Source organism: Babylonia areolata, chromosome 6, assembly GCF_041734735.1.
Source record: "Babylonia areolata isolate BAREFJ2019XMU chromosome 6, ASM4173473v1, whole genome shotgun sequence".
NCBI classification, from domain to species: Eukaryota; Metazoa; Mollusca; class Gastropoda; order Neogastropoda; family Buccinidae; genus Babylonia; species Babylonia areolata.
In genome coordinates, this window is record NC_134881.1 from 5,038,729 (window position 1) to 5,062,604 (window position 23,876).

Genomic DNA, 23,876 nt, shown 5'->3' on the forward strand with positions numbered 1-23,876 from the left:
TATCAGTTTCTCTCTTCCTCTGTCTCCATCTCTGTCATATTTGTATTTGTATTTCTTTTTATCACAACAGATTTCTGTGTGAAATTCGGGCTGCTCTCCCCAGGGAGAGCTCATTGCTACACTACAGCGCCACCCTTTTTTTTTTTTTCCCCTGCCTGCAGTTTTATTTGTTTTTCCTATCGAAGTGGATTTTTCTACGGAATTTTTGCCGTGGGTTCTTTTACATGCGCTAAGTGCATGCTGCACACGGGACCTCGGTTTATCATCTCATCCGAATGACTAGCGTCCAGACCACCACTCAAGGTCTAGTGGAGGGGGGAGAAAATATCAGCGGCTGAGCCGTGATTCGAACCAGCGCGCTCAGATTCTCTCGCTTCCTAGGCAGACGCGTTACCTCTAGGCCATCACTCCACACACACACACACACATCACATCACATCACATCACATACATGTACATACACTCATACACCCATGTTGACACATGCAGTTTTTGCTGGATCAACCTGACACCAGTTTGAACCCCATAACAACATAACAATGTTGGACAGAGGAAACAAGTGTCCCCATGAGGAATAATACCACACAGCTGCTTCTCCTGTTGCACATTCTGTTCACTCTTTCCCCCTTATTTTGACACGTCCTTCCTGAATCAGATTTTACAGCTCTTGCACAATGGACTGACATCTGACATTGCTGCTTATAGTTATAGTCCAGCCAACCGCACAGGGCCATATCAGCACTGCCAAACTATATAAAAGGTTAAAGCATGTTAAAGAAAACAATCTATCACACATGCACATGCACACATGCGCGCGCACACACACACACACACACACACACAAAGAAGAAGAAGAAGAAAAGGAAAAAACCCCAGCAAAACAAGGTGATTCATGACATTATCTTAACCATTTAGCAAGACTTGGCTGAGCTGAGGATGTCAGCCCTTCGGCTTACTTTATCATCCACAAATAACAAAAAAAAGATTGTAAAAAAAAAAAAGGAATACCTTAAAGACATATAAAAACGCATGAAAAAGATACATAAGACAATATCACTACCTTATCACCAGAGCAAAGCAGCACACACCACAGACCGCAGAAATGAGAGAAGAAAAAAAAAGTCTCAGGGCTTGCTGGAATAATAAAGAAAGTCTAGCACAGAATTTCCAGAAGGCGGTGATGCTGCTTCTACTGAAAGTCCCCACCCCGGCATCCCTCAGGAGTCGACAATGGTTTATTTTATTTCCAAATGTGCTGTCACTCACTGTGACATGCCTAGATAATTATCCTCAGACTGAAGAAAATGCATATGTTCTCTCAGGGTTTGCATTCTCTGTGTGTGTGTGTGTGTGCGTAGCTTGTTGTGTGTGCGTGTGTGTGCGTGTGAGAAAGCGTGTGTGTGTGTGTGTGTGTGTGTGTGTGTGTGTGTGTGAGAAAGTGTGTGCGTGTGTGTGCGTGTGTGTGGAAGTGTGTGTGTGTGTGCATGTGTGAAAGTGTGTGTGTGTGTGTGAGTGTGTGTGCATGCATGAAAGTGTGTGTGTGTGTGTGTGTGTGTGTGTGTGTGTGTGTGTGTGTGTGTGTGTGAAAGTGTGAGTGCATGCATGCGTACATGTGTGCATGTGTGTGTGTGTGTGTGTGTGAAAGTGTGAGTGCATGCATGCGTACATGTGTGCATGTGTGTGTGTGTGTGTGAAAGTGTGAGTGTATGCATGCGTACATGTGTGCATGTGTGTGTGTGTGTGTGTGTGTGTGAAAGTGTGAGTGCATGCATGCATACATGTGTGCATGTGTGTGTGTGTGTGAAAGTGTGAGTGCATGCATGCGTACATGTGTGCATGTGTGTGTGTGTGTGTGTGTGAAAGTGTGAGTGCCTGCATGCGTACATGTGTGCATGTGTGTGTGTGTGTATGAATGACTCTCACTCCTTTCCCTTCTAACCTCCAATGAATTGTTTCCTTCATCCCCATATGTAGTCTCCCATTCCTTTGTAAATCGGATCATTCCTCTACAACATGGTGAATGCAGTTCTGGTGAATACTACACAGATGTGCCTAAATGTTCAACTTACATAGCACATTTTTCACACACACACACACACACACACACACACACACACACACACACACACACACACACACTCTGAGGATGCAAACCTGACAGAACAAATGCAATGTCCCTTTGTCAGACTCCACACTACTTACAGGGCCACAAAGCAATCTTCTTTCCTTTCTTTTTTTTTTTTTTTTTTTTTTTTTTGTTGAAACTGACTTTTAACAGACAGTCTGAGACGCATCAATCAAAACGAAAATGACGCAAAGCTCTACACAGGAACGACTGACCGATCCTTTGACTGCCTTTGGACACAGCAGCGCATCCACCTCCTACCCCCCCACCCACCTCTGCCTCCCAACCACTGCCCACCACCTCCCTCAGCCCCCTCCCCCCTTCCTCCCACCCCCTCATTCCACCAGTTGCTTTCAGTTTGCTTGTCCTAACGCGCAAAGGTCATTGGAAAGGACAGCTGATTCTAACCTTTCAAATCAGTTACTTTTTACTGTGTTTTGAGGCAGCAAAAAAACCAAAAAAATAACAACAAAAAAACCCACACAAATAATTCAATGAAATAATAATAATAGATTAAAAAAAATAAAATAAAATAAAAAGACCAATGAAAAGATATGATTTGATCAGAAACATACAATTAATGTTGTCTACAGCATAACCAATTGCACATACTATCTCGGGGTTCATTAAAAAAAAAAAGAACAATCATACAGCACTATCATCATAATCAATAAAAACATTAAGTCCCTATAGAAGCCTCACATCACTTTTCATTTGCGGAGCTTTTAAATCTGACCACATTTCTCTTCTTCTTCAATCTCTACACTGGTTGCCTGTTTCTGATTGAATAGACAACAAGCTATCCACTCTCACTGCAGTCAGTAGCTCTGGACCAGGTGTCATTACAAAGTCTTACATTCCCTTCGTCTCACCTGCTCCACTCTTCTTCTCAAACTCCACTTCTCAGCAAACCTCTTTAGACCTACAAACAGGGCAAACCTCTTTTGACCTACAGACAGGGCAAACCTCTTTAGACCTACAGACACAGACATGGCAAACCTCTTTAGACCTACAGACAGGGCAAACCTCTTTTGACCTACAGACGTGACAAACCTCTTTAGACCTACAGACAGGGCAAACCTCTTTTGACCTACAGACACAGACATGGCAAACCTCTTTAGACCTACAGACAGGGCAAACCTCTTTAGACCTACCGACATGGCAAACCTCTTCAGACCTACAGACATGTCAAACCTCTTTAGACCTACAGACACAGACATGGCCAACCTCTTTAGACCTACAGACACAGACATCAAACTCTTTGACCTAGACATGGCAAACTCTTTAGACACAACTACAGACATGCAAACCTCTTTGACCTACAGACATGGCAAACCTCTTTTAGACCTACGACATGGCAAACCTCTTTAGACCTACGACATGGCAAACCTCTTCAGACCTACAGACATGTCAAACCTCTTTAGACCTACAGACACAGACATGGCAAACCTCTTTAGACCTACAGACACAGACATGGCAAACCTCTTTAGACCTACAGACACAGACATGGCAAACCTCTTTAGACCTACACAGCAACTCAGACAGGGCAAACTTTAGACCTACAGACACAGACATGGCAAACCTCTTTAGACCTACAGACAGGGCAAACCTCTTTTGACCTACAGACAAAGATCTTTTCTTTTTCTTTTCAAGCCCCAAAGACATGGAAAAGACTCCCTGGCAACCTCCAACACTCTGACGACCCCGTCTCTTTTAAATCTTACCTAAAATCTCAACTCTTCTTCTCTCGGCAATAAGTTTGACTGGGCCGTTCAAACCAGAAATACTCCCATACATGTGGTATGCATATGTTTGTGAACGCATATATGCATGCAAGTGCCCAATTATCATGAAAAAAATATTTTCATGGGTTTCAACAACAAAAAAGTTCTCGCGCTGGGACTATACGGCGTAGGGGCGCGTCCCCCAGGTGGCGGATGGGGGAGCCCTCCCTTTGGGGGTTGCACCAAATGATATGAAATAAGGTGCCGTGGACCCACATAGTCCAGGAGAAGGACAACTCTGATTTCAAACCCGGGCAGATGGAGTCCGTTAGCCTCAGCAGGCAGTCCTTCCAAGAGATGGAAAACTCCCAAGAGAAAACCCGGCCAACTGTAAACCGTTACCAGAACAGGAGATCACTGAAGACGGCGCCACAGTGGCCTCTCTAAGGGGCGTGATCTAGTCAAAACCGGCTGTGCACGCACTCTACGACACATGGCTACGCAGACAACACAACAAAAAGTGCAGGTGAAAGGACCAGCAGGGCAGAAAACACAAAAGAAAGAAATGACAAAATGACAGGGGAAAGGCCAGAAACAAAGAAAATGATAGAAAAGAGGAAATTTCTCACACACATTTTCCAAACAGAAGGGATACTATTTCATAACTGAAAGAGCCCCGGCATCCCAACACAGGAAGCATGTTGGCTGGGCACAGCTCAGATTTAGGCCATCGGAATCTTCTTCTTCTTCATGCGTGGGCTGCAACTCCCACGTTCACTCATATGTACACAAGTGGGCTTTTACGTGTTTTTACCCCGCCATATAGGCAGCCATACTCCGTTTTCGGGGGTGGCCATCAGAATCAAAATGGCTGCCATGATTTCAGAAGGCTAGTAATGCTGCGCTTACCAAAAAAAACAACAACAAAAAACAAACCAAAAAAGAAAAAACACAAAACAGCCAAGCAATAATATCAAGTGAACAATTTGTCAATGCCTAATATCACAAAGTCCACTCGCTTTTCAGTTCTGTCAGCCCAACTGCTATGAAACAAAATAACTTCAATTCAAAACACACTGAACTGAGAAATGAGCACCCACTCAAAACATTCCCACCATTCATTTACTTATTTCAACACTCCATACAATTGTGTCAGCCTCAGACTGTCTCCATCCTGCTGACAAGGAAATGACATCAAACACAGAGGACAGAAAAGGAAATCTGCGTACTGAGTCCCCGTCCCATGTAAGAGATACCGAAGCGCAGGAAACAGGAAAGGAAAATGAAACCAGTAATACATGTTCAGCAGTACACTCCCAAAGCAAACCCACTGAGCATTATCTATTCTGTCTTTATGAGTTTCAGTTTCAGTTTCAGTAGCTCAAGGAGGCGTCACTACATTCGGACAAATCCACATGCGCTACACCACATCTGCCAAGCAGATGCCTGACCAGCAGCGTAACCCAACAGGCTTAGTCAGGCCTTGAAAAAAAAAAGAAAGGTGAATAAATACATAAATAAATAAATAAATAATAATTATAATATAAAAAGGTAGTAGTAATGATAAAAATAATAAAATAATAATGTCTTTATGAACTCTTTGCAAATACTTCCATACACACTCTGTTTGAAGTTATCTTGACGCTCGTGAATATCTTAATATTCAGATATTGAACTGTTTATACAATTATGAAGGTGGCAGAGTGGTTAAGATCCTGTTCTGCCAATACAGTGACCATGAGGGTCTGGGTTTGAACCCAGGTCTCACTCACCCTTCCTTCTAAGGGAAAATCAGAGCATCTCGTCATTCGGATGAGACGACAGCCCAAAGTCCTGTATGCAGCACTTACTTGGCACACCAGAAAAGAACCCATGGCAACGACGGGAGCAATAGCCGAGTGGTTAAAGCGTTGGACTTTCAATCTGAGGGTCCCGGGTTCGAATCACGGTGACGGCGCCTGGTGGGTAAAGGGTGGAGACTTTTACGATCTCCCAGGTCAACGTATGTGCAGACCTACTAGTGCCAGAACCCCCTTCATGTGTATATGCAAGCAGAAGATCAAATACGCACATTAAAGATCCTGTAATCCATGTCAGCGTTCAGTGGGTTATGGAAACAAGAATATACCCAACATGCACACCCCCAAAAACGGAGTGTGGCTGCCTACATGGCGGGGTAAAAACGGTCATACACGTAAAAGCCCACTCGTGCGCATACGAGTGAACGCAGAAGAAGAAGAAACTGAAAACTTGTATGTTTGTTGGAAAGTTTGTTTAATCCCTTTATGTATTGATCAAATGTTATCACCTCCCAAAAAAGTTTTAAAAAACAAAAAAAAACCCAAATAACAGGAAAGTAAATGAACAGAAGAAAGTATGTGTAACACAACCATCCACTGGAAGTGGAGTGGTGGCTTTGTGGGCATGTTTCCATCCACCTTGGAAGCCAGAGAATCTGATGGCACAGGACTGAATCCGACGCTCACCAATATTTTCTCCCCCAATACCAGACCCTGAATGGTGGTCTGGATGCTAGTCATTCAAATGAGATAATAAACTGAGGTCCTCAGTGCAGCACCCACCTAGTATATGTACAAGAACCCACGGTAACAAAAGGGTTGTCCGTGGTAACATTCTGTAGAATAATTCACATTGATCATTAAAACAAATACACTCGCAGACAGAAAAAAGAAGAAGAAAACAGATGGCGCTGCACTGTGTCAACCTGCTCGACGTGGGGGCAGCAGCCTGCAAATAAATATGTTGTGACAAAAAGTAATACAATATAATACAATACAATCCTGTACAGCCAAGCACAGTATAGTACAGTACAATGCAATGCAATACAGCTCATTACAATACAGTATAGTATAGTACAGTATGGTATGGTACAGTACAATACAATGCAATAGAATGAAATACAATGCAATACAGTATAACACAACACAACACAATGTACCAAACAACACAACACAACGTACCAAACAACACAACACAACACAATGTACCAAACAACACAACACAATGAACCAAACAACACAACACAACACAACACAACACAACGTACCAAACAACACAGCACAGCACAACACAATGTACCAAAGAACACAGCACAACACAACACAATGTACCAAACAACACAGCACAGCACAACACAACGTACCAAACAACACAGCACAGCACAACACAACGTACCAAACAACACAGCACAACACAACACAATGAACCAAACAACACAGCACAACATAACACAATGAACCAAACAACACAGCACAACATAACACAATGAACCAAACAACACAGCACAACACAACACAATGAACCAAACAACACAGCACAACATAACACAATGAACCAAACAACACAGCACAACACAACACAATGAACCAAACAACACAGCACAACACAATGTACCAAACAACACAGCACAACATAACACAATGAACCAAACAACACAGCACAACACAACACAATGTACCAAACAACACAGCACAGCACAACACAATGTACCAAACAACACAGCACAACACAATGTACCAAACAGCACAGCACAACACAATACAATGTACCAAACAACACAGCACAGCACAACACAATGTACCAAACAACACAGCACAGCACAACACAATGTACCAAACAACACAGCACAACACAATGTACCAAACAGCAAAGCACAACACAACACAATGTACCAAACAACACAGCACAGCACAACACAATGTACCAAACAACACAGCACAACACAATGTACCAAACAGCAAAGCACAACACAACACAATGTACCAAACAACACAGCACAGCACAACACAATGTACCAAACAACACAGCACAACACAATGTACCAAACAGCAAAGCACAACACAACACAATGTACCAAACAACACAGCACAACACAATGTACCAAACAACACAGCACAACACAATGTACCAAACAGCACAGCACAACATACCAAACAACACAACACAACACAGCACAACACAACCTACCAAACAACCTCAACTGACCTGACTTGCCATTGGCCCGCACCTTGTTCCTCCTGCGGGCGTCAGCTCGGCCCAGAACCATCACCGCCACAAACAGCGCCAGTGGCCCCACCAGCCTCATGCTGCTGCTCGTCTGGCAACAGAATTCAAACTATGCCTGACGGGCGCAACAGCCGAGTGGTTAAAGCACTGGACTTTCAATCTGAGGGTCCCGGGTTCGAATCTCGGTAACGGCGCCTGGTGGGTAAAGGGCGGAGACTTTTCCGATCTCCCAAGTCAACTTATGTGCAGACCTGCTTGTGCCTGGACCCCATTTATGTGTACATGCAAGCGGAAGATTAAATACGCACATTAAAGATTTTGTAATCCATGTCAGCGTTCAGTGGGTTATGAAAACAAGAATATGCCAAGCATGCACAACCCCGAAAACAGAGTATGTCTGCCTACATGGTACCCTACATATGGCGAGGTAAAAACGGTCATACACATAAAAGCCCACTCGTGTACATATGAGTGAACGTGGGAGTTGTACCCCACAAAAAAGAGGCAGAAGAAGAAGAAACTATGCCTGCTGGTTAAAGGTTAAGGTTAAAAATCCCCATAGCCTTTTACAGCCATCGTGAATTCATATCTACTGTTCCCCCCAAAACAGAGTATGGCTGCCTACATGGCGGGGTAAAAACGGTCATACACGTAAAAGCCTACTCATGTACATGTAAGTGAACGTGGGAGTTGCAGCCCATGAACGAAGAAGAAGAAGAAGAATATCCACTGTGTGCCAAGTAAGTGCTGCATACAGGACTTTGGGCTGTCGTCTCAACCGAATGACGAGATGCTCTGATTTTCCCCGGTTCCAGTCAGACTTAGAAGGAAGGGTGAGTGAGACCTGGGTTCAAACCCAGACCCTCATGGTCACTGTATTGGCAGAACAGGATCTTAACCACTCTGCCACCTTCATAATTGTATAAACAGTTCAATATCTGAATATTAAGATATTCACGAGGATCAAGATAACTTCAAACAGAGTGTGTATGGAAATATTTGCAAAGACTTCATAAAGACAGAATAGATAGTACTCAGTGGGTTTGCTTTGGGAGTGTACTGCTGAACACGTATTACTGGTTTCATTTTCCTTTCCCGTTTCCTGCGCTTCGGTATCTCTTACATGGGACGGGGACTCAGTACGCAGATTTCCTTTTCTGTCCTCTGTGTTTGATGTCATTTCCTTGTCAGCAGGATGGAGACAGTCTGAGGTGACACAATTGTATGGAGTGTTGAAATAAGTGAATGAATGGTGGGAACGTTTTGAGTGGGTGCTCATTTCTCAGTTCAGTGCGTTTTGAAGGAAAGCTGGGCCCTATTCTCTCCTTCCTCTACCTCAACCTTCCCCAACTGAAACAAGCACCCATTCACACCTGGGTGGAGTGAGGAAAATCAGAGTAAAGTGCCTTTTCAAAGGACACAACACAATGCCGAAACACTCTAACAGGGGCTGGAATCCTCCAGATTGGCGAACACAGCATCAGAAATCCATCATTTAACCAATTCTGCTACAGTGCCTCCATCTTGTGGTGTCATCCCCTAAAAAAAAGTGACATGAATAATGAAGAGAGATGCCATTCCCTGTCAAGTGTTTGTAGTTTGAACAATCTGGAAATTTGGCAGGAACATTTTTGGGATCTAGGATCACTTACCCCTTCATGCCCGGCCATGGCCTGATGCATGAACAATTCACATTCACCTGGCAACAGTCCCTTTACATTCTGTCTGTAGCTGAATCTTTCTACTTTTTCTCTCTCTCTCTCTCTCTCTCTCTCTCTCTCTCTCGTGTGCGTGCGTGCGTGCGTGCGTGCGTGCGTGCGTGCGTGCGTGTGTGTGTGTGTTCTAAAAAAAAAAAAATGCATATTTGAATCACCATTTCAATTATTCTAAGATGTGTGAGACAATATCAATAAAGAAGATAACAAAACAATAAATAAATAAATCTTCACTTTTTTTTCAAAGACAAGAACACGCTCACACACAGAGATGAGAGAAAAATGAACAACAAACAAATATACATCCATCCATCCATACATACATACATCCATACATACAAACATCCATCCATCCATCCATCCATACATACATACACACATCCATCCATCCATCCATACATACATCCATCCATCCATACATCCATCCATACATACAAACATCCATCCATACATGCATACATCCATCCATACATACACACATCCATCCATCCATCCATACATCCATCCATACATACAAACATCCATCCATCCATCCATCCATACATGCATACATACATCCATACATACAAACATCCATCCATACATGCATACACACATTCATCCATCCATCCATCCATACATACAAACATCCATACATACATACATCCATACATACAAACATCCATCCATCCATCCATACATACACACATCCATCCATCCATCCATCCATACATACAAACATCCATACATACATACATCCATACATACAAACATCCATACATCCATCCATACATACACACATCCATCCATCCATCCATACATACATACATCCATACATACATCCATACATACAAACATCCATCCATCCATACATACATCCATACATACAAACATCCATCCATACATACATACATAAACAGAAGACAGAGGACAGGCATATTTTAAACTAACATTCAAACAAAGGAAAACTAAATGTCAAGACTAACAGGCTGCTAGAAAAGACACCTTCTCTGAAAAGAAGAAAAAGCCTGCAGCTGAATCTTACTGATTTTCAGCTCTTAACCCTTTCAGTGACAAGCCTATTTTATATATATATATATGCCCAGTGACAACTTTTTGCCAAGGGATGTTAGAGTCAGAAAGGGTAATAATGTTTTTAAAATTCTTCCATGCAAACTACAAAAAGAAAGTATATATATGTATAAATTAATTTATCTATTTATATATTACCTATATTTTTTTTCTGAAAGACAATGAGCACACTATCCAAATATGACAATTTCACATTCACTTAATGATACTGTGACAGGAGAATTCTTACAATGACACGGATGTAAACCTCCATCTTGGAGGCACATTTTTTTGCACACCAGAAGGGGACGAAAATCTCTGTCTTTGGGCACTCAAGGGGTCCATTAAATCTTGAAATCATGACAATGGGGCAGGCTGAGCTGGGGTTGGTGGGACAAATTGTCCTGACCTGCTCCAGGGGTGTTCCAACCTGACCTAGAATGGATTATTCACTGCAAGGTCTCTGTTTTTTCAGTGTTGTTAAAAGTTTCATTTTGGTCAACACTGTTTGTAGAAGAAATATGATGCATTTCTGAGTGATTTTTAATTTTCTTTTTTCTTTTGTGTGTGTGTGTGTGTGTGTGTGTGTGTGTGCGTGGGTGTGCGTGACAAAGTGGTTGTGTGACAACCTAAGTTTTCCTTCCTCAATATGTGTCATAACCTGCCCTGGGAAGGGCATTACTGACTGGAACACTTGGGGTAATTTACTTCAACAACCAATTACAAACTTTCAAGGGAGTGACAACAGAGACAGAAGAGTGGATCGTAACAGTACACAGAGCACAAGAAATGAGAGAGAGAGAGAGAGAGAGAGACAGAGACAGAGACAGAGAGACAGAGACAGAGAGACAGAGAGAGAGACAGAGAGAGAGAGAGACCAATGCCACTTAAAAAAAAAAAAAAAAAAAAGAGGGGTTGTGGGGGGGAACAGATGGAAAGAAAAGTTACAGGGACACACAAACATGTGAGCTGTATCATGTCCCGGAGTGGAGGCTGGGGGGGTGGAGGGGTGGGGGTAGGGGGGTGGAGGGGCATAGCCAGGAGAGTGAGGAGGTTGTGGGGGAGTGGGAGGGTGAGGGGGGGTAACCCCCTGATGATTCACACCAAGACAAATATTGGTCCGCCAGCTAACTATTTCCCCCACAGCGCTGGCCCTGTAATCCCTTGGCAAGGAAAACACAAGCTAGGTACACACACACGCACACACACACACGCACACATGGACCCTGCCTACACCCCTCAATCAGTTGGATCGCCCCAATTACCACACCATCAATGAACCAGAGCAGACATTATACACAATTACCAGGCTGCTATACTGCTGCTGTCACCAAGGCGGCAAAGATTCATGTTTCTATTCTGTATCTTCTTGTGTACACCACAGACCACACCACAAACACTGACATGGTTCGGGTGACACAGTTTGAGAGTGAATAAAATGTCATTAGCAGAAAATTGTCCGGCACAGAGCACAACAGACAACTACACACACACACACACACACACATATATGCTTTCTTCTTTTTTCAGTCTTCTGGAGACAACAACCTGGTTAATTTCAAATGACACCAACTTAATATATTAGCTATAAAGAAAACAGTTATGAAATTAAGGTCAATATATATATATATATATATATATATATATATATTACAAAGGATACTGTCTCAAACAACACAGCATCCATTTAACAGGGAGGGCAATACTAATTATGGTAATAATGACACAGTTTATACCAGTTCTGACGGCACAAGGCAATCCGAACAGATGTGCAGTTGACAGATTAATATAACAGGGCACACATCCACGAAACAGAAGGTTTTCATAACAAGTCATAAATTTGTAAAATATACAATGTTCAGCTGTTTCTCCCCACAGGTAGGTCACATATCAATACTGGATTTCACACAAATCCATGCTGACAAAACATTTATAACTATCCACTGTTCAGAAAGGTGAGTGGCTGTCCATTTTTACAGCAGATTTGAGCCTGCTCTTAAGTTACCCAACACACTATGGCAGTATGGCTTGACTACAGTAAGTTGAGCTCTTTCTTCTCACCTGCATAATTAACTACCTTTACCTGTCTTTTGACCTGGGGTTACAGCATCTCTTTAATACTCTCTCTTTCTCCTCCCAACCCCCACTTTCACCCCCCTCTCAAATCCTGTCCCTCCCTCTCTTTCACACAAAAGCTTCTTATTTTGATATCAATAACTGGGGAGAGAAAAACAGAAATGAATAAATACAAATTGAACAGTGGGGGAAAAATCCACTCTCACACTGCACTCTGCCCTATAAATCCAGTTCTTGCAATAATCATTCTAACCCTCCAAACACACAAACCAGGGTTCGAATTTAACCTTTTTTTCTTTTTTCCTTTTTTTAGTGCCAGTCAGGCACTCTGGACAAAACATTTGAGTGCTCAATTGTTGTTTTGAAATGAAATAAAATGAAATAAAATCTTTGACTGAGTTATAAATTGCAAGTATGCTGATGCTTGGAAAACAACCTTCAAAATGTCCACACACCTGAACCCCATGGGCCTGATGATAACAAGGATTAAAATATTTCTCTGCATATGGTCGTTTATTTTCTCATTGTGGCATCCATAAACATTGTACACACACTCGATGCATACATTCATGACTAGAATTTAAATATCAACTTCAGATTATGCAACGGGCGCAAGAGCCGAGTGGTTAAAGCATTGGACTTTCAATCTGAGGGTCCTGGGTTCGAATCACGGTGACGGCGCCTGGTGGGTAAAGGGTGGAGATTTTTCCGATCTCCCAGGTCAACACATGTGCAGACCCCCTTCCTGTGTATATGCAAGCAGAAGATCAAATACGCACGTTAAAGATCCTGTAATCCATGTTAGCGTTCGGTGGGTTATGGAAACAAGAACATACCCAGCATGCACACCCCTGAAAGCAGAGTATGGCTGCCTACATGGCGGGGTAAAAACGGTCATACATGTAAAAGCCCACTCGTGTGCATACAAGTGAACATGGGAGTTGCAGCCCACGAACGCAGAAGAAGAAGACCAACTTCAGATTTACTTATGTACATGCTGCAACCATGCTCAAATCACACAGCTGATGTACCATGAATTCAGTCAGAGTCACTGTCACTCTCTTGATCTCTGGGCCCACAAGGCATGGTTTCTGGTCATCACAACCTCTCCCCTGAGAACAACCAATGTTCCAGCTTGCTTTCTTGGTGTGTCTTTTAATTAATTTTCTTTCGCCTATCAGTTTTTGAGTGCCAACTGGGCACTCTCGACAGAAAAGTTGCATGCCTGAGCCAACATTAGGTAGCATTTGCACCCGGGCACATGCAAAATTTGAACCCTGCACACACACCCTGCCCCAACCTCTCCTCCACATCCATCAATCTATCCTTCACCAGTGTAGTGTCCAACAATCTCCAGATCTCTGTTCTTCACCAGTGTACTCTCTAGATCTCTATCCTTCACCAGTGTAATCTCCAGATATCTCCAGATCTCTGTTCTTCACCACTGTACTCTCCAGCAATCTCCAGATCTCTATTCTTCACCACTGCAATCTCCAGATCTCTATCCTTCACCAGTGTAATCTCCAGATCTCTATTCTTCACCAGTGTACTCTCCAGCAATCTCCAGATCTCTATCCTTCACCAGTGTACTCTCCAGCAATCTCCAGATCTCTATTCTTCACCAGTGTACTCTCCAACAATCTCCAGATCTCTATCCTTCACCAGTGTACTCTCCAGCAATCTCCAGATCTCTATTCTTCACCAGTGTACTCTCCAGCAATCTCCAGATCTCTATTCTTCACCAGTGTACTCTCCAGCAATCTCCAGATCTCTATTCTTCACCAGTGTACTCTCCAGCAATATCAAGATCTCTATCCTTCACAAGTGCACTCTCCAGATCTCTATCCTTCACCAGTGTACTCTCCAGCAATCTCCAGATCTCTACTCTTCACCAGTGTACTCTCCAGCAATCTCCAGATCTCTATCCTTCACCAGTGTACTCTCCAACAATCTCCAGATCTATATTTTTCACCAGTGTAATCTCCAACAATCTCCAGATCTCTGTTCTTCACCACTGGACTCTCCAGATCTCTATCCTTCACCAGCGTACTCTCCAGCAATCTCCAGATCTCTATCCTTCACCAGTGTACTCTCCAACAATCTCCAGATCTATATTTTTCACCAGTGTAATCTCCAACAATCTCCAGATCTCTGTTCTTCACCACTGTACTCTCCAGATCTCTATCCTTCACCAGTGTACTCTCCAGATCTCTATTCTTCACCAGTGTACTCTCCAGCAATCTCCAGATCTCTATTCTTCACCAGTGTACTCTCCAACAATCTCCAGATCTCTATCCTTCACCAGTGTGCTCTCCAGCAATCTCCAGATCTCTATTCTTCACCAGTGTACTCTCCAACAATCTCCAGATCTCTATTCTTCACCAGTGTAATCTCCAACAATCTCCAAATCTCTATCCTTCACCAGTGTAATCTCCATATCTCTATCCTTCACCAGTGTACTCTCCAGCAATCTCCAGATCTCTATTCTTCACCAGTGTACTCTCCAGCAATCTCCAGATCTCTATTCTTCACCAGTGTACTCTCCAGCAATCTCCAGATCTCTATTCTTCACCAGTGTACTCTCCAACAATCTCCAGATCTCTATCCTTCACCAGTGTACTCTCCAGATCTCCTCTATTCTTCACCAGTGTACTCTCCAGCAATCTCCAGATCTCTTTCCTTCACAAGTGTACTCTCCAGCAATCTCAAGATCTTCATGATTTTCTGTGTGACCTGTTTAAGTTTGACAACCTGTTTTCAATAAAAAGAATTAATCTATTAAAAAATAAATAAAGCCAGATCACTTTAAAGTTTTCAAAATCTATTTTTATCAGACAGATTATTATCATAATACAGTGATGACCCAATCACAAGCTGAAGCACTGACCCCATGGTGGGCAAGACATGCACTATTCCCATCACAAACAGATGCACACATGCCCTGCACTCACACACTGCATGTATAAATATGTGTGTATGTGTGTGTGTGTGCATGTGTGTGTGTGTTTGTGTGTGTGTGTGTGCGTTTCTGGTAAGTTTGCATGTGTGTGTGTGTGTGTGTGTGTGTGTGTGTGTGTGTGTGTGTGTGTCTGTCTGTCTGTCCATCTTTCTGTCCTGTCTGTGTCCACCATTTTCATGTGTGTCTCTATGCGAGTGTTGATCATGTGCTGTTTGTAAATTCATACTAATCTGTAAAAAAAAGTGATGTGCTCTCTCTCTCAACCTCCCTTGCTGTCTTTCCATCTCTCCCTCCTCCCTCTCTCTCTCTCCCTCCCTCTCTCTCTCCCTCTCTGTCTCTCCCTCCCTCTCTCTCTCCCTCACTCTCTTTTTCTCCCTCACTGTCTCTCAGTGTCACTCACTCTCTCCATGGTCTCTCTCTCTCTCTCTCTCTCTCCTTTGGACCCTGGACAGGCCACTACTTCACAAAAATTCAATCAGCTGTAATTCATTGATTTTAACAACAGACCCATTCCAAATTTCAATCAAATTTCAAAGCTCTAAAACACACCAGAACATGTCAGCGTCCCAAATCTGAGACTGATCTCTGATAAGATAAATGTGGACTTGCAGCCTGGTAGATGACATACAGTGACGTTGACAGACCGACACAGCCAATAGTGTTCCTACACCTGCTCCTGACAGTGGCTGCCTTCATAATTGGGCTTCTGACCATGAATAAACATGCATCCCTCACTCTTTGTAAATGGACAGGGCACATTGCGTATTGATCGTGCGGGTCCTTGAGAGAGTCTAAAAAAATTTTTCCCCTAAAATTAACATAAAAAAAACAGTGAAAATCCTGCACTGGACCTTCAGTCAAATGCTGGGATCATCTGCCACAAAGAGTTGTTTCCCTTTGACACATCTGGGGGGGGGTGGGGGGGGGTGGGGGCACAGAAAACTTGACAAAAATGACAAGAAGGTACACCTGCCTTTGTTTCTATGAAGCCTTCAAAGCTTCATTTTAATGAGCAGCACTGGAGTGACCTGAGACTGCGACCCCTAGAATTATGGTATATATGAGTCCCTCTAGAATCATGACATATATGAGTCCCTATCTGAAGTCCCTCTAGAATTATGGTATATATGAGTCCCTCTAGAATTATGGTATATATGAGTCCCTATCTGAAGCCCTGTACAGCAGACTGAAAACGGTCAACACATACCCCCCGACCCCACCCCCACCCACCCCCCATCCCCCTCATCCCCCCTCCACACACACACACACACACGCACACGTACACGTACACGTACATACACACAGATAAGTGAACATGGTGGTTTGTGTGTGTCTCTCAACAGGTTAAAGCAACGAGTTGTTGCTTTTCAAAGCTAATTCATGAAATCCTGTTTAAGCTACAATCTTTCTTTTTTTTCTTTTTCTTTTTTTTTTTCTAAACCATGTCTTCTTCACCTTACCTGGTCACTGCTGGAAAGAATTCACCCTACTGTGTTGGGAACTGACACAAAGGGAGTGGGGGTGGTGAAGGGATCATGGGTGAAGGCAGACTAATAAATTTTAACTGGCCATTACACTCTCAACAACCGTTTTCATAATTTCATTCACCATCCAGCTTTTCTTTCATGAAAGAATCCACGTGAAACTGCCCTTGGAGAATTATAAACTGTCATGCATCATTGCCATTTTATTGACTTCCACTCCACAGGGTATCAAAGCGTTTTTGTTGTTTTGTTAATGTTTTATCCTACATCAGTGTTGAACTGATGATAAAAGAAACTTGGGTTATCATTAATGACACAACACTTCAAAGCACTGCAATGTAACTTTCATTATAATTTTCATCATTTTCCAGTTTGCTATCATCTCCATAACAGTTCTATGGCAGCTGTTAAAATCAATAAATTGTGAACGTATTTTATAAATCTGTACAAATTACCTATCACAAAATATGAATTTTCCAATATAATCTGGCCAGCGGGTGTACCTTTTTTTTTTTCTCTCTCTCTCTCTCTCATCTTTTGTTTTCTTCCTTTATGCTTTCATTACTGTTTTCCTCCAGTTCCGACAGATTCAGTTCTCCTTGAGACTTGCTCTCACCCTTGGCTTGTGTGTGTGAGTTGGTGCATACAAGTAACCACTGATGATGTGGCATGTGTGTGTAGTGTGTGTGTGTGTGTGTGTGTGTGTGTGTGTGTGTGTGTGTGTGTGACTGTCTGTCTGTGTATCAATTGCATGCGAGAGAGAGAGAGAGAGAGAGAGAGTGTGTGTGTGTGTGTGTGTGCATGAGAGAGGCAGAGAGAGTTTGCATATGCAAGTGCTCTCTTATGTGGCACACATGAGAGAGAGACAGAGAGTGTGTGTGTGTGTGTTGTTGTGTTTGTTATTTTGTATACTATTGTGTGTATTCTTCTTCTTCTTTGTGGGCTGCAACTCCCACGTTCACTTGTATGTATATGAGTAGGCTTTTACGTGTATGACCGTTTTTACCCTGTTATGCAGGCAGCCATACTCTGTTTTCAGGGGGTTTTGTGTGTATGAATGTGTTTATATGTCTGAACATGTATTTGTATGTGTTTGTGCACACACATGTATGCTCTTTCAAATGATAATGGAAGAGCGGTTAAAACACAGCAAAAATCTATGAATAAACAGGTCCCCTTGACTGGCATTTTCAGTGTGTTCTTGACATTTACTGAACCAAACTTTCTGAAGGCTATCTTTTTTTATGTAAAGATCTGTTGTGAGAGTAAAAGGGAGGTATTTTCCTCTGTGTGTGTTCTGTTGTGTTGTGTTGTTCTGCGCTGTGTTGTGTTGTTGGTGTTGTTGTTGGTGTTGTGTGTGTGTGTGTGTGTGTGTGTGTGTGTGTGTGTGGTGTGGTGGTGTTGTGTGTGTGTGTGTGTGTGTGTGTGTGTGTGTGTGTGTGAATGTGTGTATGAAGCCGGGAAGATAATGATTTGTATATCTAACATGACACATTATGTTTTCATTTAAATGTGTATATAAAAAAAAATATATTACTTAACCCAACTGTTATACTACACAACTGAGGCACGGTGCCGATTCATTTCACTGATACAATGCGTCGGCGAACTCTCCACACACAAATCGTAACTTGTTCTTGAACGAACAACAAACAGAAGGTAGAAGGGGGGAAAATGCGAAACCATGACCTGACCTGGGCCAGGCAAAATCAGCTGGTATTTATCAGGCCTGCACACAACAGAGTGCACAAGCACAGGTCAACACAACACTCCCCTTGTTCCAATGATTGAACACTCCCTGCAAGTACAGACGAACCCCAATCGCAACACTTCAAGAAAATATTGCACACTTACTTGTGAGGATACAAGTCACTACAACCCTGTGTTTGCCACTGCTGAAATTATCTCTTTCTCCCACGGCGTATGGGATCGACGATGCTTCCCGTCGATACTGATGGTAACGCTGAAGACTGTTGCAGTGAGAAATCCGATTACAAAAATTGTAGCTGCGCGCGTGGAGCGCCTGACGTCACGCTCTGAGCGCCGCTTGCAAGGCCAAAGGTCAAGTCCGTAGTCAGCTGTCAAAATGACCCTTTTTTTTGTCTGACGTAACATTTTCATTACAGGATGTACACACGGCTTTTTCACACACACACACACACACACACACACACATATAGATATAATATCCAAATTATGTATATGCCTGTGTATAAAGTATATAAGTTGACTACACACACACACACACACACACACGCACACACAATATATATATACACACAAAGAAATCTTGGCAGACTGATACTGATAATGGCACCACTGGCCAATTGTAACAGATCTACCCCCTCTCTCAAATCTCCAACTCCACTCTGGTAAAACCCGTGAAAAAAAGGAGAGAGAAAAAAAGAACTTAAATTAAAAAAAAAAAGTTTTATTTTTAAAAAATGTCTAGGTGGTGATATTTACCGGCTGTCTGATGTCAGCCTGCGCAAGTTGTATATCAGTCTTTATCGTGGGCTAGAACAGACGCATTATACCCTGGAACTGCACGTCAGTTGTTTCCCGGCCACCAGTTGAGACTCACTGGCACTGATCAGTCAGTACTCAGTGTCAACAAAGTACAGTAGGCCCTGTGTGTGCTTTCTATGTCATTGACAGCAACGTGAATTCCATACTGAGACAGGTCCTTGCGACTGTGCGTAATCACTGATTAATTTCAGGTACCGAGACCGCACGCACTGGGTTACACATTAATTCACTGAGACCATCATGACGGATTCTTGAACATCTGGAAACCGAAACACACACACACACACACACACACACACACACACACACACACACACACACACACACACACATTTCTGTCACTGGACTAAGTGGGAGTAAGAGCATTAGGCAAATGGAAAGGGATGCTTTTTGTTTTTCCGTCAGTGGGCCTATATCAGTTCAATGACTGATCTGATTAACTGATGGTCAATAGTACTCAGCAAGTTTTTCCAGACGAGATTTTGTAATTGTTGAATATTACATACTGAGCTGTTTCTAACGTGACATTTGAAATGCCCTCGGACAAGCCTCCAGTCAGTTGTAAGCAGCTGAACAGTTGGAAACACCTGTTTGAACTTGAATATAATAAATACACTTAATTGATTCCACGATGTGTCACATATAAGCTCAGCGGTGAAGGACACCACGTAAATTCCCAAAGCAGTGGAAATAAACGTATTTGGGATTCATACACTCTAGGGTGTACTTGGAAATGCAAACGGGCCTGACGGGGGTAAAATTGGTCCGCCGGTATCAATTACTCGCAACCCGGTGGAAGCATCCAAATTTCAAGTTCTCCTCGTTTGCTCATCATCTCAGTGGTTGTGGCAGCGTGTTCTCCACCAATGATATCCCGCCACAAACACGCCATTATTTGTTCTAATGATCGCACAACTACGGCAAAGACTCCCAGTCACAAATGGCCTGTACAATTTGTCTGTTGGCAAATCACCTCGTACAGTACGCCATTTACCTTCCCGAAATTGGTTGCGCCCCGCACATTACCAGCGTATATAACTCGTCAAACGTGCAGAGGAATAAAACATTCCGTATGCGTGCACTTTTTCCATACAAATAATTATACAGTCGGTGTTGCGCCTCAGAATGACTCAAAGCACTGCGCGGTTTGGACTCAACTGGATTTGGCCCAGAAACACTCCCCTTGGCGTTATTTTAGGGCAGGTCAATATTTGCTACACTTCATGCCTCATATCTTCTTTCTTCTTCTCAAGTTCTTCTTTGTTCGTGGGCTGCAACTCCCACGTTCACTCGTATTTACGCGAGTGGGCTTTTACGTGTATCAGTGACCGTTCAGTTTACCCCACCATGTTGGTAGCCATACACCGTTTTCAGGGGTATGCCTCATATCAACTCCTTTGTACCCCTTTTCACTACTGAAATATCTTCTTGGAATATTTCGGGAAAATCAGAATAAATCTGGAGGTGGCAGAACTAGAATGACTCCACCCCATGTCCCTAAAAGACTCGAAGGGAGTTATTTGGAGACCCGGGCTGTAGTTAACTGCCCGGAAATGACTCCCCGTGGAGTTATTTTGGGCTGATCCTAAACACACTCCTCTTGTGTTCGCGAGAAGTCGATCTGGTATTGCGGCCCCTATGAATGATTGTTGAAGTCGAAAAGATAGCAGCCAACACTGACCCATCATGAACTGCTTTTGGAATGAGAACTGGAATGTGATGCGGGCTGTCCAAAATTAACTTGACCCAGTTCCATCAGGTTTTAGAACTGGGACCACTGGTGCTGCCCAAGCTGAGTGTTTCACTTGTTCAATAATGCCTTGCTCTTCAGTCCTCTGAATCTCAGCCTCAACCTTGCCCTGAGTGCATAAGGCACCGTTCTGGCTTTGTCAGTAGAATTTTGGTTTGCAGTTGTCTTCAATGTGAAGTGTGACTGGACATGACAAAACATAACCCAATTCATCCTTGAACAGGCTGGGAAATTGGTCCCATTCTGACAGCCCAGATGGTGGTTTCATGGTTACTTGGTTCACTAGAATTGCTGCTTCCATGTTCAATTCCTAGATCCAGTTTCTGCCCAGTAGATTTGGACCACCTTCACTGGCCACAATAAGAAGTAGATTGCAGACTTGCCTTGAAGTGAAACTAGGACTTCAGCTTTTCAATGCACCGGAATCTGTTGTCCAGTATATGTTTTCAGTTTTGTGTCACATCTAGCCAATGAAATGTCCCTTCCCCATGTATCGTCAAAAGCTCTATCATTGATGAGAGTGACTGAGGCTCCAGTGTCAATTTCAAAGACCACAGGTTTTCCTACGACCTGTATCGTGTCTGTGTATGGCTTATTTTCTCTCTTGTCAGTGTACATCACCACTTATATCTCCTCATGATCTGAAATGAACTTCTGGGCGGACAATCCAGTTTTGTTCCTTGAACGACAGACAGCTGCTAAGTGTCCAACTTTCTTGCAGTGATTACAGTGTAGTTCTTGACAGGACAGCTTGCAGCGAAATGCGCCTTACCACAGCAGTAACACTTGGTATTTTGGGTTTGCTCATTACTGGTTTTGCTAGGTGTTTTTCAGATTGATGTTTTTCTTTGGACTGTGTTCACAGCAGGTGCAGATGGTAGTTCAGCAGAGCACTGTTGGTGATGAGCTACAGAGTGGCTTGCAGCTGTGTCCATGGCATGGGCGATTTCCACTGCCTTCGGAAAGGTGAGATCTTTTTCAGATAACAGCTTCTTCCGAGTTGTGGTGTCAAAAAGGCCACATACAAATCTATCTTTCAGTGCATCTTGCAAAAACTCTCCAAAGTCACATGTGAATGCTAATCGTCTCAGGTCTGCTGCAAAGTCGTTCACAGTTTCCAGCTCATTCTGCTTTCTGTTGTGAAATTTGAACCTTTCACCTATGATAAGTGGCTTGGGTGACACATGCGCCTGAGGATGGCAATGAGGACGTCATTCATTGTTGTTGGTGTGTCTGGTGAGCACAGTGAACGAAGCAGTGAATAATATTTGGCATCAGTAACTGACAAGAATACACTCTTCTGTTTATCATCAGTAATGTCGTTTGCTTCAAAGTACATAGTCAGGCGTTCAACATGACACTCAAAATTTTCAACAGCAGGATTGAACTCATCAAACAACAACACAACAACAACTTCTAATGTCACAGTGGAAAAACAATTTGCAGGTTTGTTGACTGATACAAAATGGCGTCACCGTCTCTTTCTAGCATGAAACAAACAAGTACGTATTTCTCCAAGAACTGTCTGTCTTGTGAGAACTATTACACAGAAAGCAAATAGAAATGTATTTTGGTTCTTCTCTGAGTGAGTCCTTTGGGAATTCTCGTCGCCAATGTGGTATTTCAACCTACAATGAACACACATCAATCACAGTCCGTTCGTGTTATGATTTATTCCTGCCAAACGACTCGCGTAACCTCTCGTGAGTCATCAAGGGAAATGACCCAACATTTTTGTTTTTTGAATAAACAAATTTGTGCTTTTCGATTAATAGACTGAAACTTAAGTTTTAAGGGCATAGAGTCATTTTATGGCAAGGGTTGGACTGAGTCTTCCCACCAGGATCTTTTCAGGCCTTCCCCAGACGGAATGACTCCATGGAGACAACTTGGTGGTGGGGTCATTGTGGGGCATCACACCGGTTCAGTGCATTCTTTGTTGTTTCTAACAGGGGACAAAAGAAAAGAAATGACAGCAAAGACTCTTGGGCCCGACCGGTCCTCTGATGACAGACCGACTTCCTCAAAGCATTCACTGAGTGGAACGATTTAAATCTGGTTCAAATGCCGGGTTAATCAATTTCACCTCAGTGAAATTTGTTAGTTAGTTCGTTTAGTTAGTTTGTTAGTTAGTGTGTGTGTGTGTGTAACTCAGTTTAGCGTAAACCGTGCACGTTTGTGTACTTATGTGTATGCGCATGCTCGCGTACTAAACTAAGTTTCGGGCGGAGTGCAGACTGAGTGGATGCATGAGGTGTTTGTGCCAGTGTGTGTGTGTGTGTGTGTGTGTGGAGGAGAGAGGAGGTAGCCCCTGAGCGAGGGTGTCTTTTAATTTCGTCGTGGGTTCCATTGAACGAATCCAGTGTTTCCTTACCTGTAAACAGTGTGGGTCCGTGTAGGCGGGCCACACTGGACGTGTGCACTGGCACCCTGACGTG

General features: G+C 43.0%; 1 protein-coding gene across 3 annotated transcripts in view; it reads right to left on the minus strand.

Moving 5' to 3' along the window:
- The window catches only part of LOC143282678 (uncharacterized), a 44,339-nt gene extending 25,169 nt beyond the window's left edge, over window positions 1–19,170 (minus strand). For 2 of the 3 annotated variants that reach the window (XM_076588351.1, XM_076588349.1), the window contains exons 1-2: window positions 19,014–19,170; window positions 7,855–7,966 (exon numbers count right to left, since the gene is read on the minus strand). In XM_076588351.1, the coding sequence (XP_076444466.1) occupies window positions 7,855–7,954 (100 nt within the window). In that variant the 5' untranslated portion in view covers window positions 7,955–7,966; window positions 19,014–19,170. Of the gene's footprint in view, window positions 1–7,854; window positions 7,967–18,853; window positions 18,874–19,013 lie in introns of those variants that run through there. The other variant, XM_076588350.1, reaches the window with a different exon arrangement.
- Window positions 19,171–23,876: the final 4,706 nt, after the last annotated feature.